At 39.2% G+C, this 17,382-nt stretch overlaps 1 protein-coding gene across 2 annotated transcripts; it reads right to left on the reverse strand.

Moving 5' to 3' along the window:
• Nucleotides 1-1,616: 1,616 nt before the first annotated feature.
• LOC122668206 (PHD finger-like domain-containing protein 5A) lies at nt 1,617-16,051 on the reverse strand. Of its 2 annotated transcripts, XM_043864802.1 has the most exons (3): nt 16,000-16,051; nt 12,880-12,962; nt 1,617-2,208 (listed from the first exon to the last, which is right to left on the reverse strand). In XM_043864802.1, the coding sequence occupies exon 3, from the start codon at nt 2,164-2,166 to the stop codon at nt 1,834-1,836; it is 333 nt and encodes a 110-aa protein (XP_043720737.1). In that variant the 5' UTR covers nt 2,167-2,208; nt 12,880-12,962; nt 16,000-16,051; the 3' UTR covers nt 1,617-1,833. The 2 variants fall into 2 exon arrangements, with proteins under 2 accessions (XP_043720737.1, XP_043720743.1); XM_043864808.1 differs by lacking the exon at nt 12,880-12,962 and having other exon boundaries at nt 16,000-16,041.
• Between the last annotated feature and the right edge of the window lie 1,331 nt (nt 16,052-17,382).

The raw sequence follows: 17,382 nt of genomic DNA on the forward strand, positions 1-17,382 counted from the left end.
ACTATAAAGGGTGCCCACTATTAGCAGAGTCTAATAGGTCTACTTCCTAGTTTTTTCTGGGTACAACCTTGTCATGAAGTGGTGCATACTCCTGCAAATAGCAATAAAAAACAGCAACAAATCATTCCCTGCCACTTCTTGCAACTTTTCTTCTTTACAGAATCCAATAATTTAACAACAAACTCTAACGTAAATTTATATATATATTGTTTGCCACCCTATGAAATAATGATATTTACTTTTGAAAGAAGAGAAAAAATGTCTTCATCTTACTTCCATTTTCCTGATCAGCTCTTCTGCTGTATATGCTGAGACTACAATCTGTCTTGTTGAATCCTCTATAAAACCTGGCAACTGGAGTGAGATCAGATATTTCGCGGCTTTCACCCTCAACACCTCAATAGGCAACACCTCCCACAGATTCAAATATACCTTCCGAAGCCCTCTGTTTATACACTAGAAACTCAGCCGAAAATCCCAATTAATCCAATACAATCAGTGACGCAGAATCGATAGGGAGAGGGAGAGGGCAAGCGAAGTAGACGCTGGGAGAAAGACCTCAACTAGGGTTTCAATAGGTTCGCACACAGAGAGAAGAAGAGAGTGAGACAGAGAAAGGGAAAGAGCGAGAGAGAGGTGCAGAGAGTGCGAGAGATAGAGAGGGAGAGAGAGAAACAGAGAGAGGGAAACAATGTTACCAGAGCATGCGAGAGATAGAGAGGGAGAGAGAGCAAGAGAGAGTGAGAGATCTCACCTAGGGTGGCAGAGCGAGTCCTTCGTCGTCTCCCAAATTCGTGGTAGCAGAGTGAGAGAGATGTGAGTTTCGTGATTTCTCTCAAAAAATCACGGGTTTGTGACTTTAGTCCGTCGTTCGTTCGTTCTTTGTTCTTTTGGTGCTCAAGACTTCCGGTTCGTTCTAAAAGAACGAAAAAACGAACCACAAAGCCAAACACTTTTTCATATTTTTTTGTTCTTTTTGAACAAAAGAACTGTTCAGAACATTGTTCTGAACGTTACCAAACGCACTCTAAAGGTTGGGAATTTGCATTGGATAGATCAACCTCAACATTTTGTGGGTCTCGCACAGCCCCACCCTCTAGGTTAAAGAGAATAAACTATACATCTATACTTGGAAGCGTTTGGAATCGTATGATGGACTTTTTAAATTAAGGCATTTAAAAGCATTTTCTCTAATGAGACCCATTAATCCTGATCTAGTCTACCACAATGCAAAAACCACAGTTTCAAGAACCACAATCAGATCAACCAAACGATTTAGAATGGAGTTGGCTAGACCGATCTCGGTTCCTACCAAGCTAGAGCGGCCATTCCACATCCCAAAACTAAGAATCTGACCAATTCCGGCTGATCTGAATCGGAATCAGCTGGAACCAGTCTAAACCCCGATTCTGAGTTTTAAATCCTTGGGCACAACATAACCAGAATTTAAATATCACATGGGAAAATTATCTCCTCAATTTGCCTGCCAGAATTTCAGCCAACTCTTTTCACCCAATTTGTAAGTTCAGTGGATGGGCTCAGGTATTCAACAGTGAGAAGTGAGACCTGACCCACGAAATTTACATTTCTTTTTTTGGGAAGGGAAGGGTATATACTAATACAAGTCCAGATTTTATGTTCAAACACTGTTGTTCTGTCTACTGCCTCACAGGCTAAAGACAGAAAGTCCCTCAAGACAGGATTTCGACTGCTTACATCAAGCCTAGAAAATCATGAAACAAGAGACAGACAGCCCAAATAAAATCTAAAAAACAACGTATGGGTTATCGAATGTATTGCAAAAGGGGAGGAAATGAATTTAGCATATGTTTTTCATCTTTTCTTAAAGCCATATTTCTTACGCTCATAAAAGAGATCTGTTTTGGCACTCCCCAAATTGACAATCTTCGGACACCCATCCCTGTCTTTCTCCTGCTGCGTACACTCTTTACAGTAGTAGGCATCGGATATCCCAACCCCTCCACAAATCACACATCTGCCTTGGAATGATCCATAGTTGCATTCGTCGCAGACACGTACAAGTGTGCAGGGACGCACATATGAATCACAAATCACGCACTTTCCATCACATTTCTCGCAAAGTCGTCCAATGGCAATTCCTGGCTGCTTCCTACACATGATCAGATCTGGGTGATGCTTGGCCATGCTTCTTCAGTTACTTCTTATTGCTTCAAGTAACCTGTTTACCTGCTGATATCCCATAGATTTTACACATCAGTTCAGTGACACTGAATAATGAGGACACAAACATCAAAGTAATGGTTCAGCAGGACACCAAATAGGGAAAAGAATTTTGGGGCTGGTGGTGGAGGGGATAAGTAGTAACATTCGGTGGTTCACATCCAGAAAGAGACATCATAAAACTATAAAAGCACCATATGTTTTTCAATGATAAGCACAAATCATGTACACTTGTAATAATTCCAAATACCTTTTTCCAACTTTCAAAAGATTATAATCGAACTTTAAACTACTAGTTCAGATAAATTTTTAGCGAACAAAATGTCAAATGGAACCAATTGAATGGCGTTCCCCCACCCTCAGCTGTGCACCATTTAAAGCTGTATGACCACACCAAAAGATGCATTCATTAGAGGGAGGAAACCTTCCTGCTTATAAGCCCAGGACCCTCCTCAAAGCTGGCCGATGTAGGATTGGGAACAATCTCCCCCCATTCAATCCCTGACACCCTTGCCAGGGGGCACAATCCTATGAGGGACCCACACTACAGTGCCCCCAACCCATATCCTCAATGTATCCAGATCTAGCTCTGATATCATTTGTCACAGTCCGGCATAGTTATCAAGGCAGGAAAGCGATCATGGTGTTTTAGAGGGGCAAAATTCAAGGCGACACCGCCATGGGGGCAAGGCGCCAGCCATGGCGCCCAAGGCGACCAAGGAGCCTGGAGGCCATGGCGACGCCATGGCAACGCCTTGATAACTATGCACTCCGGTCCAACCACCCTCAAAAAATGCACCTATTGGGGAGAGGAAAATTCCCTGCTTATAAGCCCAAGACCCTCTAATGTAGTCCTAGATAGGTAGGAGACCTACTAGGAGCTAGATAATAGGATCAATAGCAAAAAGGGTTGCTGGTTCGAATGGACAACACTAGGTTTTAGGTTAATTCTAGGGTTTAGGATGGGAATTTGGGAATGGGTCTCATATGACTTTAATATGCAGGTCTAGAGGGTTATTATGGGATAAAAATAATTGGATTTAGGAAGGTTTTAAAATTCTGCAATTCTAGACAGAATTGAGTTGCAGGTTTTGGGTTTTAATGGAGTGGAGGAATGGAGGGGATATAAAGGGGATTATGGACTTGGTTTAAGGTCGAGTGTAGGGAGAGGTGTGGGGAATATAGGCTGAAAGTATGGTTCGAAATTGATGGACAGATCTGAAATTACGAAGGAATCCTAGTTAAGGTAGGGGTTGCAGGTTTAATGGAAATTAGGGTTGATGGATGGAGGGGGGGGTGTGGATTAGGTTAGAGGATGAAGAGGGGAAGGATATATGTAGGGAACTAAGATTATTTACTGGTTTGTTCTCCTTCAAAGTCAGCAGCAGCAGCTTGAAGAAGCTCGATTGAAGAAGAAGAAGAACCTCCCGGTACTGGACAGACGCAAGGAGTCGCAGGAGTCCACCCACCCTATCCACCTTGAGATCCACAAGGATATACACTCACAAAGAGCATCAGCAATGGCAGCAAGCATAAAGCTAATTTTTATTAATCAAAATTCGTATTCAATACTTGACCCCTTTAGAACCTTATATAAAAGACTCAAAATTAGACTCCTACACTAAAAAGGAAAGGCCTAACCCTATCCCTAACTTATTAGGTAACTTAAACTGACTAGGAAACTAAAATACTAAAGGAAATAGAGTCAAAACATAGTTGGACTTATAGAGTCCTAATCCAGCCCAACTTACATCACATGACCACTTAACCAAGTCACATGATCACTTAAATTGAACCAATTGGATGCAACCAATTTGAACCAGTTCAATTAAAAAACATAAAAATAAACTAAGTATTGGGCTAATCCCGTATGCAACTTATATACCCATATTTTAGGCCCATAAAAGTGGCCTATTACATTAGAAACCCATGGGATCAAAGGCCCAACATGTATGTAACCCAACCCTAGACTTATTCCCAATGAAACAAGCCCTATTTGGTGATGAATCTGCATCACCCTCCCCAAAGCTGGCTGATGTGGAATTGGGGAGGGAGGAGTTTGAGTCCGTGATATGTAACTGAGCAAGGTCAAGCTTCCCAATTACTTGCCTATGCAAACCTTTTAAGGCGGGCTTCAAGCTTGGCCCATGACCTTAAATGTGAGATTAGCTAGGCACTGATTCAGATTGCTAGCATGAAGACCATGGCCTGTTCTAGTCCTGTTGTTCATGGTTTGAAACAGTTTTCCGGTTTAACTGAACCTGGCTCAAGTTTTGGTTCAGATCTGCATCACCCAGCTCCTTGGACCTAAATGGGCTTACTTTCAAGGCCTTAATGGGTTATAATGGGCTGATATTATGGGCCTAATCTAGCTACATGGGATTGGGTTCCAGTTTCTAATTTCTAGTACTCCCTATTTTCTGTTTTGCTTTAGTTTACAGCACATTACATAAGCATGTAACGGCCTCTCAACTTGCAATGAATTTACGAGTAAGATTGTGTTCTGTGGTGATTCAGAGCTTGGTACGGTGGTGATTTAGTTCCAGCCATGTTGTGGTGATTCAGCAGGTCGATTGGTGGTGATTCCAATCGAGGCCTTTGGTGGTGATTCCAAGGTCATATCCTTCTTTCTCCTCTATCTTTTTCGTTTATTCTTTCCTTAACTCCATTTGAAAGGCCAGATTTCTGTTTTCATTCGTGCACATACCAGTTTCAGTTTGTTTTCTCTAAGTTGCTTCTATGATCACTAACTTTTTGTTAGTTTTCTTCTCAGTTTTCAAACTAGGCTTCTAGTTCTGCAATATTCTTCAACTCAGTCAATTGATCTTAAGTTCTTTTGGCAGATCACTGCCTGTCGCTGACTTCTGTTTTCAGCATACTTCTACCTTTGATCTCATCCTTGCTAGACCATTCAACCAAGGTTTGGATCAGATCAGATTAGTCTTATGTCTGATATCTGGTTTTCTCCAGTGTCCAGTCTAATCTATTCTTCCTCGCCTGCGGTTATAGATTCTCTCTTGGGCTCTAGTCCCTAGCACTTAGGTGATTAGATAACCATTACTAGATTTAACTCACATTTTTACTTCCCACAAATATTCTTAATCGAATGTTATATATAGCACATTATATGGTACAAATAATACCATTTGTATAAGCATTTTAGTTCATTATTATCATGGAAACCATGCCTTTTGGTGCTTTAGTGAGTGACTATTCATACTAGAAAGTCTGAACCTGAAGATATGCATTGGCTGTAATCCTATGACCTATATTATGTCTACACGGTATCGAAGGACCAAGTGTTGGAACTTCAACGAGGAATCTATATTCATCATAATAACTTGATCACTTCGCAAAGCTTATTCCATTTTGGTAGATCAATGTGGCTGGATAACCAGGTCAAAAAAAACCTAGAGTTGACTCGTACTTTTCACTTCAATATAGAAACTAGAAAGAAACTTACAATCTTACCACAAAAGCAACCACAGAAAAAACTTTCTAAAAACTATACTACTCATATCCAGATTCAGCTGAAGACTAAGTGGGTCTAAACCAAAAGAATTGTAGATAAACACAAGAAAAAGCAACAACCGAACCAAACATAACAATCAGTGTCCATAAGCTGAGCCTGGTTTCTGGGGCTTGGACTGCAAGTTGGTCGCGCAGCAGCAAGCCTTCAGCCAGTTGATCAGCTCTACATTATTTGTCCATCTTCTAAATGGATATATATAATCAAAGAATACATGCAACACCAATCTTAATACAGATTTCAGCCCGTCAAGCATAAACAAAAGAGGACATTTATCAAAGTAATGAATTGCACTTTAAGTCGCAAGTACAAGGGCCTATGGTTCCAAAACAAGATCCTCGCTAGGTGTGTAAAAGTAGACTCATAGTTGGAGAATTACTGTCAGAGCCTTATTTCAACTGCCTATACGACTATTACAAGGCACCAACAGTCTACAATCGAGTTTCATCCTATTCTTACTTATGGAACAAGATTCAGTACTCCCCAGTTTCATTCAATCCAAAGATAGGTAGATCGCATACCCCCCCCCCCCCTTGTCAAAATGTCATAAATAACAGAACAAAACAGGATGATGCAGAAGGAACAGCCTTCATATATATTATAGAGGGCATTTGATAGGGCAAGCTATTCAAGCTAAGATAAAATGGTACCCACTGGTATTGAGAACTAGAATGTTCAATGAGGACTTTATTTTCTGCACGGAAGCGATAGGTAATTGATTAGTGCTAGAGAGGTGGAGTCTATAAACCCTAAAAGTTGAAGAGAGCAGAATAGGTGAACAGTCGAGAGAGGGGAGGAAGAACGTGGTGTTTCCGATTCCAAAAAGAAAGACCAAGAACTCTGTGAGTGTGTATGTGTGTGTGCTTGAGAGAGAGAGAGAGAGAGAGAGAGAGAGATCTTACCTGCAACTATGCAGAGACCTTTGACAACAGAAGCGAACAAAGATGTTATGGGAAATGCGTTTCAGAGCCTACCGGAATACAAATAGACCCCAAGAGTAACGTCAGGCACGTCATGTATAATTCACCCAAAAGAAGAAGGTTTTGCTATGCGTAACCAAGATGGTTCGAATTAGATGGTAACCATGGCTCTGATTCTGTCACGTGCGGCTCAGATCAGGTTGAACATTAGTAGAGTGTAGACATATATGGGTATGTTTGGTAACGTTTCTGTTCTGGAAAAATATTTCTGATCTGAAGTAATTTTTTTTACTTTTGTTGCTATGAAGTAATTCTGTATGAAAGAAATCCATTTGGTAACGCTGAGCAAAAATTATTTCTGAATCAGAAAAGAAACAGAAACACACTTGGAAGGCACAATAACAGTACCTCTACCACTTTTGCTAGTCCGGTTTCCCTTCTTAACCTCCTCTACCATTAAAATGACATTATACACACACACACACACATATATATATACACACACACATATCTATACACACACAACAACAACAACAACAATTCAGCCTTATCCCAACTAAATGGGGTCAGCTACATGGATCCTTGCCCTCCAATAAGCTCTATTCGAGGTCATACTTGATACAAGGCCTAGGCTATGCATGTCTTTCCTCACCACTTCTCCTAAGGTCATTTTAGGTCTGCCCCTGGGTCTTTTAGTTCCATCAATTTGAATCAAATCACTCCTCCGTACTGAAGCATCTAAAGGCCTCCATTGAACATGGCCATGCCACCTCAAATGATGTTCTCATAGCTTATCATACATCAGAGTCATTCTCAAATCAGCTCTAATATGATCATTCCTTACTTTATCCTTCCTAGTTTTGCCACTCATGCATCTCAACATCCTCATCTCTGCTACACTGAGTTTATCTATATGATGCTTCTTAGCTGCCCAACATTCTGCACAACCATACATCATAGCCGGTCATATGACTGTCCTACAAAATTTTCTTTTAAGTTTTAAATGCATACGTCGATCACACAATACTCTGGACGCACCTCTCCACTTCATCCATCCTATATTTAATTCGTTGCAAACATCATCCTCTATATCACCTTCTTTGTTTATGATTGAGCCTAGATACCTAAAATAATCACTTTATGGAATCTCCCTTTCATCAATTTTCACCACCTTATTTCCATCCTAGTGTAGCTAAAGTTACACACCATATACTCCATCTTCGTTCTACTTATAAACCTTTTGATTCCCAAGTTGATCTTCATAACTCCAACTTGGCGTTAATCCCTACTTTTGTCTCATCCACCAAAACAATATCATCAACAAAAAACATACACCAAGGAACCTCATCTTAAACATGATAAAAGCTCACACAAATAAGGACTGAAAGATGATCCTTGGTGTAATCCAATTGTGATTGGAAATTCACTAACTTGACCCCGCATAGTTCTTACACTAGTCACCACATCATCATACACATTTTTAATTGTCCATATATTTACTTGAAACACCTCTTCTCTAGTATTTACCAGACAACTCTTTAGGGACTTTGTCATAAGCTTTTTCTAGGTCAATAAAGACCGTATGGAGATCATTATTGCAATCTCTAAATCTTTCCATGAGTCTCCTAGGTAAATTGCTTCTGTCATGGATCTTCCTGGCATAAAACCAAATTAGTTCTCTGTAATAGTAGTTTCTTGTCTCAAAATGGGTTTCAATAACCCTCTTCCATAATTTCATAGTAACTAATGTAGTTCTAGATTGGTAGGGATCCAACTAGAAACCAATAACCAGGATCTGCTATGAACTGGGTAATTCAGCTAGGCCAAAAAAAGTGAAAATAGGTGAATTTGGCCAAATTAGGGTTGGGGTTTGGTGAGGGTTAAAGTTTGATGGTAGGGTTAGATCTAGGTGAGATAGGGGAACCTTCCAGTAAAGGTCTCATTAAGTTTTAATGGAGTTAAGACTGTAAACTTGAATTGGCAGCAGCAGGTATGTAGTCTAGGGTTTGGGCTTTTAGAATGGGATATGAGTGGGAGTACTAGGGTCTGAGTGGTCAGAATGGGACCAATCCTTGATCGAGTTCTCCTAAGGGGGAATGGAGCACTCGTTCAGATTTTGGTGGGTTTCTAATGGCTAGAATGGTCTGGGCAGAAAATAGGGTTAGGGAAAAGTTAAAGAAGAAAGGGGGAATCTAGGGTTTAGGGGTGGTTTGACTTGCTGATGATGAAGAATAGTTCAGATCTGATTCGGGTGTTGTTGCAGCCTTGAATCAGTAGTTGGATGATGAAAACAGCTTTGAGAATAATCCTTGAACTTGAATCTTGAACTTGTTGGTTCAATGTTCAACTGTGGGATACAAGATGGTTACAATTCTAGAGCTTTTTGTTGGGGAAGGAGCCAGGAGTTGGATATGGAAACAGAAATCCCAACTGCTTATCCAGATGAAGGAAATTGAAGATACCCAAACACCATTTGCTGATCTATCTTCTTAAAAGAAGACACCCCAAAAGGAGTAAAAGATTGTGTTGTAGGGGTGGGGTGGGGTGGGGTGGGGGGGGGGTGCGGCGAGAGAAATGATGTAGCTCAAAGGAGGAACGAAAGAAGAAAGGCCAGCAATATCCCAGCCAGGCCATTAAGTATCGAGCCAGCCCATGGATTGGGCTTGGTCCAGTCATGGGCCTAATTCCAGCCCATTAAGTTATCGACTAATTAGCCTTGCGTGGGGGGCAGCTAGCTTCTATCTTCTAATTTATTTAGTTGGCATTTAAGTTTATTTTCTATTTTCTGTTTTAAGTAGATACTACTTAGTTATTAGATCGTCTTTCCTTTTTATTATGTTTCTTTTTGTACAAGACCACCACTCTATGGATAGGGCTCTTTTTATTTAGGATAATTTACGAAACACCCCCTGAAAATGGAATGATACTCAAGTCACCCCTCTTATTTGAAAATACTCAGAACACCCCCTGCATTAGAGCCCTATATTACAGATTAGTCCCTACCGTTAGTTTTACACTGTTAACTGATGAAGTCAGCTGGTTAAATTTATTTAAAACCCTAAACTACCCTTGACCAGTGTATAGTTACTATTTTACCCTTGGATCTAAAAAACCAAGCATGTACTTTTTTTTAAAAATAAAACAAGGAATCGGAGAAGGAATATTCCCTCTCCTTCTTCCCCAAATTGCTAAACCGAATGGAGTTAGGGTTTTAACAACCACCACCGTGGTCTCTTGCAGTGGCGACTGATTTGCCTGAATCCAACTGCATCTTGATAACCACATGCTTGTGAGCTTTGTCTTTGAACCAGAAGCTCGGCCAGTTCGATGGCTTGTTCAATGGCTTCTTAGGCTTTAGTCCCTGCAAATATGGCATTTAGGGTTAGGGTTTCGACAATCGAAGGTTGTGCTGAATGGGTTCATCTCTGATTCATTGGTTCTTTGATGGGATTTTCATTTGGGTCCTGCCATCGTGCTTGATTATATATGATCTGGGTCTTGCAGTATTAGAACAGTTTGTTGTCAAGTGGTGATCTCCCAAACTCCGGGATGGCTTAAAAGATGCCAAGTCAACTAGGTGATGCAGCAGGGAAGTAGCAGAGCAAGGACAGAAGCACAACCTTCGATTTTTTTTTCCAAACTTGAGCAATAAAATTTGTTCATTTAAAGCTATGAAATAATAAAGGGGAATTTGGAAGGTATGGTTCACAGTGCAGAATGGAACTTGCAGATCACATCAATGGTGGTATAAATCAAAATAGGAGTAGAGAGAGGGGGGGAGGGGGTAGTGATGATTGCACGGGAAGAAGATGGTGTGGGATGGGGCTGCACGGCAGTAATGGTGGTGGTGGTGGTGGCTGAGGCAATGGTGGTTGTAGTGGTGGTGGTGATTTAGGGTATAATTGGAAATATCAAAATTGGTATCCTAAATATAATTTACAGCTTTGGGTATCTAAAGTGCATTTTCTACAAACGTTGGGTACCTCAATTGTCATTGTTTATCTTATTTTGGTTGAGGTTAAAATTGTCTTTTCACTTTTTGGTTTGACTTACGATAACACCGTTACTGTAGAGGGGAACGGATGAGTATTTTCATATAAAAGGGGGTGACTTGAGTATCGTTCGATTTTCAGGAGGTGTTTCATAAATTACCCTTTTATTTATGTCCATATTTTGTTAGGGTGCTACGTCACCCATATATTGTAAGGGCTTGAGTGCCCATAACCCACTGTTAAAGAAGATGAATAAAGTTTAGTTTGAAGCCATGTCTACAGTATGATACAGTTGTGAGAGGTGAGAAGCCTTAGTGTTAGTGGGAGGCTGACCAAGGCCATAGTTGAGACTTGAGAGGCCTTGGTCATATCCCCTCTTCCTTTCCCCCCTTTCTTCTACTGTGCTACTGTGAGAGATACTGAGACACCCGTGTGTTATTTGATATGCTGTTCATCCTCTCAAGTCTGATCCATTGGTTCTCCCAGAAGCTGGACTCAGAAGACCCTTCAAGCATCCCTACGGCACCTTAGTTTTTTAAGTTTTCTAGTCAGAAACTTCAGGCCACAATACCTCTTCTGACCTGCCCATTACTGATGTAGATAAGTCACTTAGGGCATATTTTAGTGGAAATAAAATTTGGGTTGGATCATATATGTATTGGGACTTTGATCCCATGGGCTTCGTTTGTAATTGGCTAATTTAATGAGCCTAAAACATGGGTAGAAAGTAAGAAAACGGGATTTACTTCCTTAGTTTAGTTAAAGTCCTATTTTGAGTCTATTTTCTTTATTATTTCACTTTCTTAGTCAATTTAGGTTACCTTATTAGTTAATGATAGGGTTAGGCCTTTTCTTTTTAGTGTCTAAGTCTATTTTTGAGTCTTCAATATAAGTTTGTGGGGGAGGTCATCATTGTACACGAATTTGATTAATGAAATATTGACTTTAGCCTTTGTGAAAATCCTGAGATAGGTTGGATGAGATGCCCAAGCTGAGATAGCCATTCCCTTCCCCCATCCCCTTCCATCGGTTCTTGATTCCAAATCTTAATTTCAGTCGAATTGAATTTAAGAGAGCTACAAGCTGCTGGGATTTCTTTCAACTGATTGCCACATCGATTTCTTGAAGATTATTACATCAAGATCATTGCCGCTTCAACAAGTTACAAATTTGTGGTTTTTTTATTTTTTATTTGTTACTTCAACAAAGGAAATTGTTCCCTCATTTGAGTTTTCATTGTTCTCCTGTTGAGTTGTTTCCCTTATATTTTTAGTTCCCATTGTTCTCTTGGTTCCCTCGTATGATTTTAGTTCCCCTTATTCTCTGGGTTCCTTCATATAATTTTTTGTTTATTGGAGGGTTTTCTATTTGATCCTGCCTGAGATTAGACCTATTCAGGTTCTAGTCTTACAATAATTACTTTCAGGCCAACTTTGGTATAATACTACCTTGCATATTATCTCTACTCGATACTGGTTTGAGCCCTATCCATTGGCTAGAAATCCTAGGTCTGTAAGTTTCTAAAACTGTTCCCTAAGTTTCCATTTTTCATCATTACTCTCTATCCAGCCATCATTTGTGGCTGATTTTTTGAAGTATTCAAGAGGACCTTTCAACCTCCAATTGACAGCAGTTTTAGCCCCATCTGACGATGCCATCAGCTGCTACTGTTTGAATGTTCCATAGTTTCTATTTTGGGATTGGTTCTGTAAACCAACTCTGGTCACCAACTGTGGATAATATTTTAAGGTTTTCATGTGAAAAACATTACCTACTGTTGGTATTAATTTAACAGTGTTCTGAACTAGGGATCAAGGGGTTTCTTATAGTTTCTAATTTTGGCAGCAAGCTGCCATATACAGTTAGTCTTCTGTGGAGACTAACCTAGCCCTTGGATTGTGTCTACACTTTGCGTCCTTACACTAGTGTTGATTCCTTATTGTTGCCCTAAGTTTTGGCCTGTTATAAACCTTACTACTTCTGTTATATAAGGGTATAACCTGCTGCCTTACTACTACTGTTATTTAGGGTATAACCTGCTGTACCACAGTACATCCGATCCTACCACGGAGTTCGGAATCTTACTTGCTATTTAGCGGACCTAGCCCTATCAAGAAAGAAACTTCCAAGCATTAATAACAAGTTACAGAGAAACAAATAGGTAAGAATTGAAACCTGAGAAACTTCCAAGCATTAATAACAAGTTACAGAGAAACAAATAGGTAAGAATTGAAACCTGCAAATAGGTACAGACTGCAAGCAATCCTTCGTATACTTGGAGCACCTCAAGACGGACGACAAATACCACCTAAGGAAAACCTGCAATAGGTAAGAATTGAAATATATTAGACAATTTGTCTCTGTTGCATTATGATTTCAGTTCCTAAACCCTAACTCAAACCCAAAGGACATTAGATTCTAGAGCAAATCCAATCATCATTTCTAAGACAAAGAGATGGATGGGTGAGGACTCAAGCCCCCGAATTGACTCCAAAGTCATAACCAAACTGCAGAGAGAGAGAGAGAGAGGTGGCAATCGAGGGGAAAAAATCATGCTTCTGTTTTAATATTGTTTCTGAAGGAAAAAAACATACAGAAAGAGAGGTGAACAATCAAGGGGAAAAAATCATATTTCCACTTTAATATTCTTTCTGAAGGGGAAAAAACACACAGAAATACTCCAGAAGAGGCAAATGGGGCCCCATTTGGTAACACTTCTGTTCCGCATAAGTGTTTATGAGCTAGAAGTGTTTTTTATTATTTATGTTCTCAGGGAACACTTTTGCGGGAGTGAAACATATTTTGTAACATGGTGCAAAAAGTGTTTCTGAATCAGAAAAGAAACGGAAACATGTTTGAAAGGTACTTTAACAGAAGCACTTTTGGCACTTCAACAACACTAATTTTTAATATGGAACTATACATTGATGTTTAAGTAGGATTTCTGTCTTTTAAAATTACTTTTAGACAACAGTACTGGCTATGTAGAACCAAGTTCTACGTACTCATTTAATTACACAATGTCATCATTAAAAATAACACCATTAGACTTCTACCACATGAACAAATGGGATGTTGTGATTGTTCTATCATTTTTCTGCAAGTTATAATGAGTTAAAAAGATTATTATATATTATTCAGTGAAGTAATGACACCAACATGGTTGCAAATATAGTAATTGTTCAAGTAGTGCATGCACGTCAATAAGATCAAGGAGTTTACATCATAGGGAGAGTAGTGGCAACATAAGCAATAACATGCACTGCTAAATTTCACAGTGATAGAAGGCCCTTCATCTGATTACATGGCTATGTTAATGCATTCAAGCTATCGATATCGGCAACAATTTTTTTTAAGCACGGCATAATCATTCGATTCCCATGCTCATTACTCAATACTATTTATAATATGTAATACATGGGTGTAATAAATTGCATACGACAGTGTGAAAATGATTATAAATATGATAAGACACTGTGACAATAAAGATTTTGCATGGATATACCAACAACTTTTGCTTAGTGGAGCGCTTAGGCTGTGTTTAGTTTTGTTTCCCAGTACCAAATGCTTCCAACAAGCATTCACTAACCACGGTAATTTTTCCCGAATTAAGTATCACAGAACAAGACAGTCCATTAGACCAATTTTGATCAGTAGTAATGGAAATGTTGATGATACTTCAGGGGAAACGGCAATTGAGTTAAGCATGTAAAAACTTGAAGAGTCGCCAATCAACCTGGTATTCTATGGAACCTACTCCATCATACTCCAGAATTCACCCCATAATTTTTCTTTAAAAAACACAACAAAATATATTTCCTTTTTTCCTTTCTGAAGAAGAGGAAGAAAGGGTATATCACCGTATGAGTCACCCCTCCCCCAACCCCTCAAAAAAAAGAAAAAAAAAAAGAAATCAATTTGATATCATAACTAAAAACTTAGATCACATGATACAGACCTTAAAAACAATTAAAAAAAGAGGACAGAAAGGAAGAAAAACCCTTTTTTTTTTTATCTGAGAAGAAGCCTCTCAGATTCATTCATCCAATGGTTTAGGGAAAAGAAACCAAATATTGAAGGAAACGTGTGCCAACTGAGCAAGCAAGTTAATGATTTTTTTCCCTCTTAGTAATTGATGTCACAAACTAACATAAATATTATCCCAAACTCATAAAAAGCACAAAAATTCATTAAATTTGCCAGTGCTATTCAACTTACTTGCATTTCAAAAAACCATTAAAGAGGATTAATACTACTTCTCCCTAATGAGAAGAACAGCATATCATACCATCATGGTCTAATCATGTGTCAGTCTACGGCTAATTTCTGTCTGCATTAATTTCTCAATGTTATTAAAAATTTTTAAAAGGAGAAATCGTCCCGCATTAACTGAACCCAGAACAAACCCCAGTAAAGGAACATAAAAAAAAAGGGCATACCCAATGCACAGGAGGAACATACTGAGTATAAAATGAAACTTATTGAATCCCCTTAGAAAATAGCATCTTAGCTCTTAAAAGTTGCCAAACCCAATTAGCCACAATTGCATGAGTGTGGCATTCCTTTGAACTTAACATTTGAACACCAGAGAACTAAAGGTGTATAAAAAGATGTCATGAACAGATAGATACATGACGACAGGAATAGGATGTCAAGTCTTGCAACAGTTGCCCTGTATCTGTTTGTTCGTGTGATGACAACGATGGTTATATTTTTATATAGTCTCATTAGTATACGAGTATAGAAAGCAAACTCTACATTGCGGACTCCTAAAACTTTTGTAATCCAAGTGACCCCATAAGCCGCCACAATGTTAAGAAAGCTAATCCATCAAACAGTAAAATCAGTAGTGCTATGAAGTACTTATATAGGATATTTTTAGTGTTGAACTTATATCTCAACTGAAATACTCGCTAATGAACAACAACATAGCAGCAAAATTATGTCGTTCGCAATCAATCATGGAATCAATTACCACCATCAAGACATCAATTACCACCTTCTGGAAGAAAATAATTTACAAACCAATACACATTTCAACACAAACAGGTGAATTTTGAGGACTATGGCCCCTCTCACAACTCCCTAAGCCATTAAAAATCTTGTAAAACCAACAAATGAAATGGCTCTCCAAGACAGGAACACAGAGAAACCTAGAAAGAGAGGTAAAGATACGATGATGTAACACAAGGTCAGATTACTTGCACAAAGAAAATAACCCAAAAAAAAAAAAATCCAATAAACCAAGCTCATCCAAAGAAACCGAAACCTAAAACCAAAATCGAAACCACAAACAAAGCAGATAGAGAAAACAACATAAGAAGATTAAAAGTAGCGTGGGAGGGAGAGCTCTTACCTGCAACGATGCGGAAACCTTGACAACGGCAGCGGACTAAGAGGGTTGTGCTATGCGTACTCGAGATTGTTCGAACGTCTACCAAAATAAATCGAGATTGTTCGAATTAGACGGACGTGGTTCAGGTTGGATTGAAAATTTGTATATATATAGGTCGCATGGACTATGGTCAGCTATTTTTTTTTTTTGGTAACACTATGGTCAGCTATTTACATCTACAAAGTTTCAGGGAGAGTTTGCTTTTTGATACTTTCACCAAAAAAAACAAAGTTTGCTTTTTGATCAAGTCAGGGAGAGTTTGCCATTTGGTCAAATCAGGGGTTCAAAAGCAAGAATCGGATACGGATCGGTTAGAAAAGAAGAAAAAAACACTTGGTAGAGATCGGTTAGAATTGGTGGAACACGTGGAAGACGACTTAAACCCTAATTTTCGTACATGATCGATCGGAATCGGGACCAGCCTTTGCTATTGGACTATCCAATCGGTAAATTTTTCAAATCCTAAGTAAAATCTAAAATGGAACTCAAGATTATAAGAGAAAAAATGATTGAATTTGAGGATGAAATTTGACATGTGATTAGATAGGAAATTTCCGAAATATCCAATAATTAGATTTAAGAGTGTCAAAAGTTGGCTTGAACTGGTGGGCTCGATCTGAACTAATCGATTGAAGCCCGAAACCAGACCGACTAATTAGTAATTAGGCATTCTGGTGCAAGGTATTGGTCTGACAATCGCCTAACCAAGACTGACCAAATATTGGAAACTTATCTCCTCCAATTCCCCTAGTGCCTGTAATAAGGGGGAATGGACCTCACCCAGACAAAGTGTTCAAGCAGGGGTAGGGTAGTCATTTCCCCCCTTATTACAGGCACTACGGGAACTGGGCCGGGCAGAAAACTGGAAGGGACAAAGATCCCCAAATATTGTGATTGACAAATAATTGACTGTTTATAGTCCGTTTAAGCCCATTTGGCTTGATTATAGCCTGTTTATAGCCCAATTATAGCTTGACTAATCCAATTATCTTGAGCCGGGTTATGAGCCAGTATTTAATTGATCGAATAGAATCGTGTCTATGCCCTAGCCAACGAGGCCTAATTATCAAAATTAGTGGAAACAATGCATGGACTTCAATTGGTGGAGACCGATTAGGCTGGACTGAAACAAACCGGTATCAACAGGTTGACACCCCTTACATTAGATTTCTAGAAGAGAAAAAATGTGAAACTTTCCTAGTTAGCACGCACATAGAGAGGTTTATCTGAAGGACTTAAAATATAAACAACACGTGGCATGATAGCTGAGCCCAAAATTTTTGTATAAGTAGACTTCAAGAACCCTTGGCTATTGAATTTTCTGAAAATTGACATGTGGTGGAT

Source organism: Telopea speciosissima, chromosome 1, assembly GCF_018873765.1.
Source record: "Telopea speciosissima isolate NSW1024214 ecotype Mountain lineage chromosome 1, Tspe_v1, whole genome shotgun sequence".
Lineage (NCBI taxonomy): Eukaryota > Viridiplantae > Streptophyta > Magnoliopsida > Proteales > Proteaceae > Telopea > Telopea speciosissima.

What these genes read in the sequence shown, in the direction of transcription:
- LOC122668206 (XM_043864802.1), bottom strand. Translation starts at nt 2,166, where the DNA reads ATGGCCAAGCATCACCCAGATCTGATCATGTGTAGGAAGCAGCCAGGA.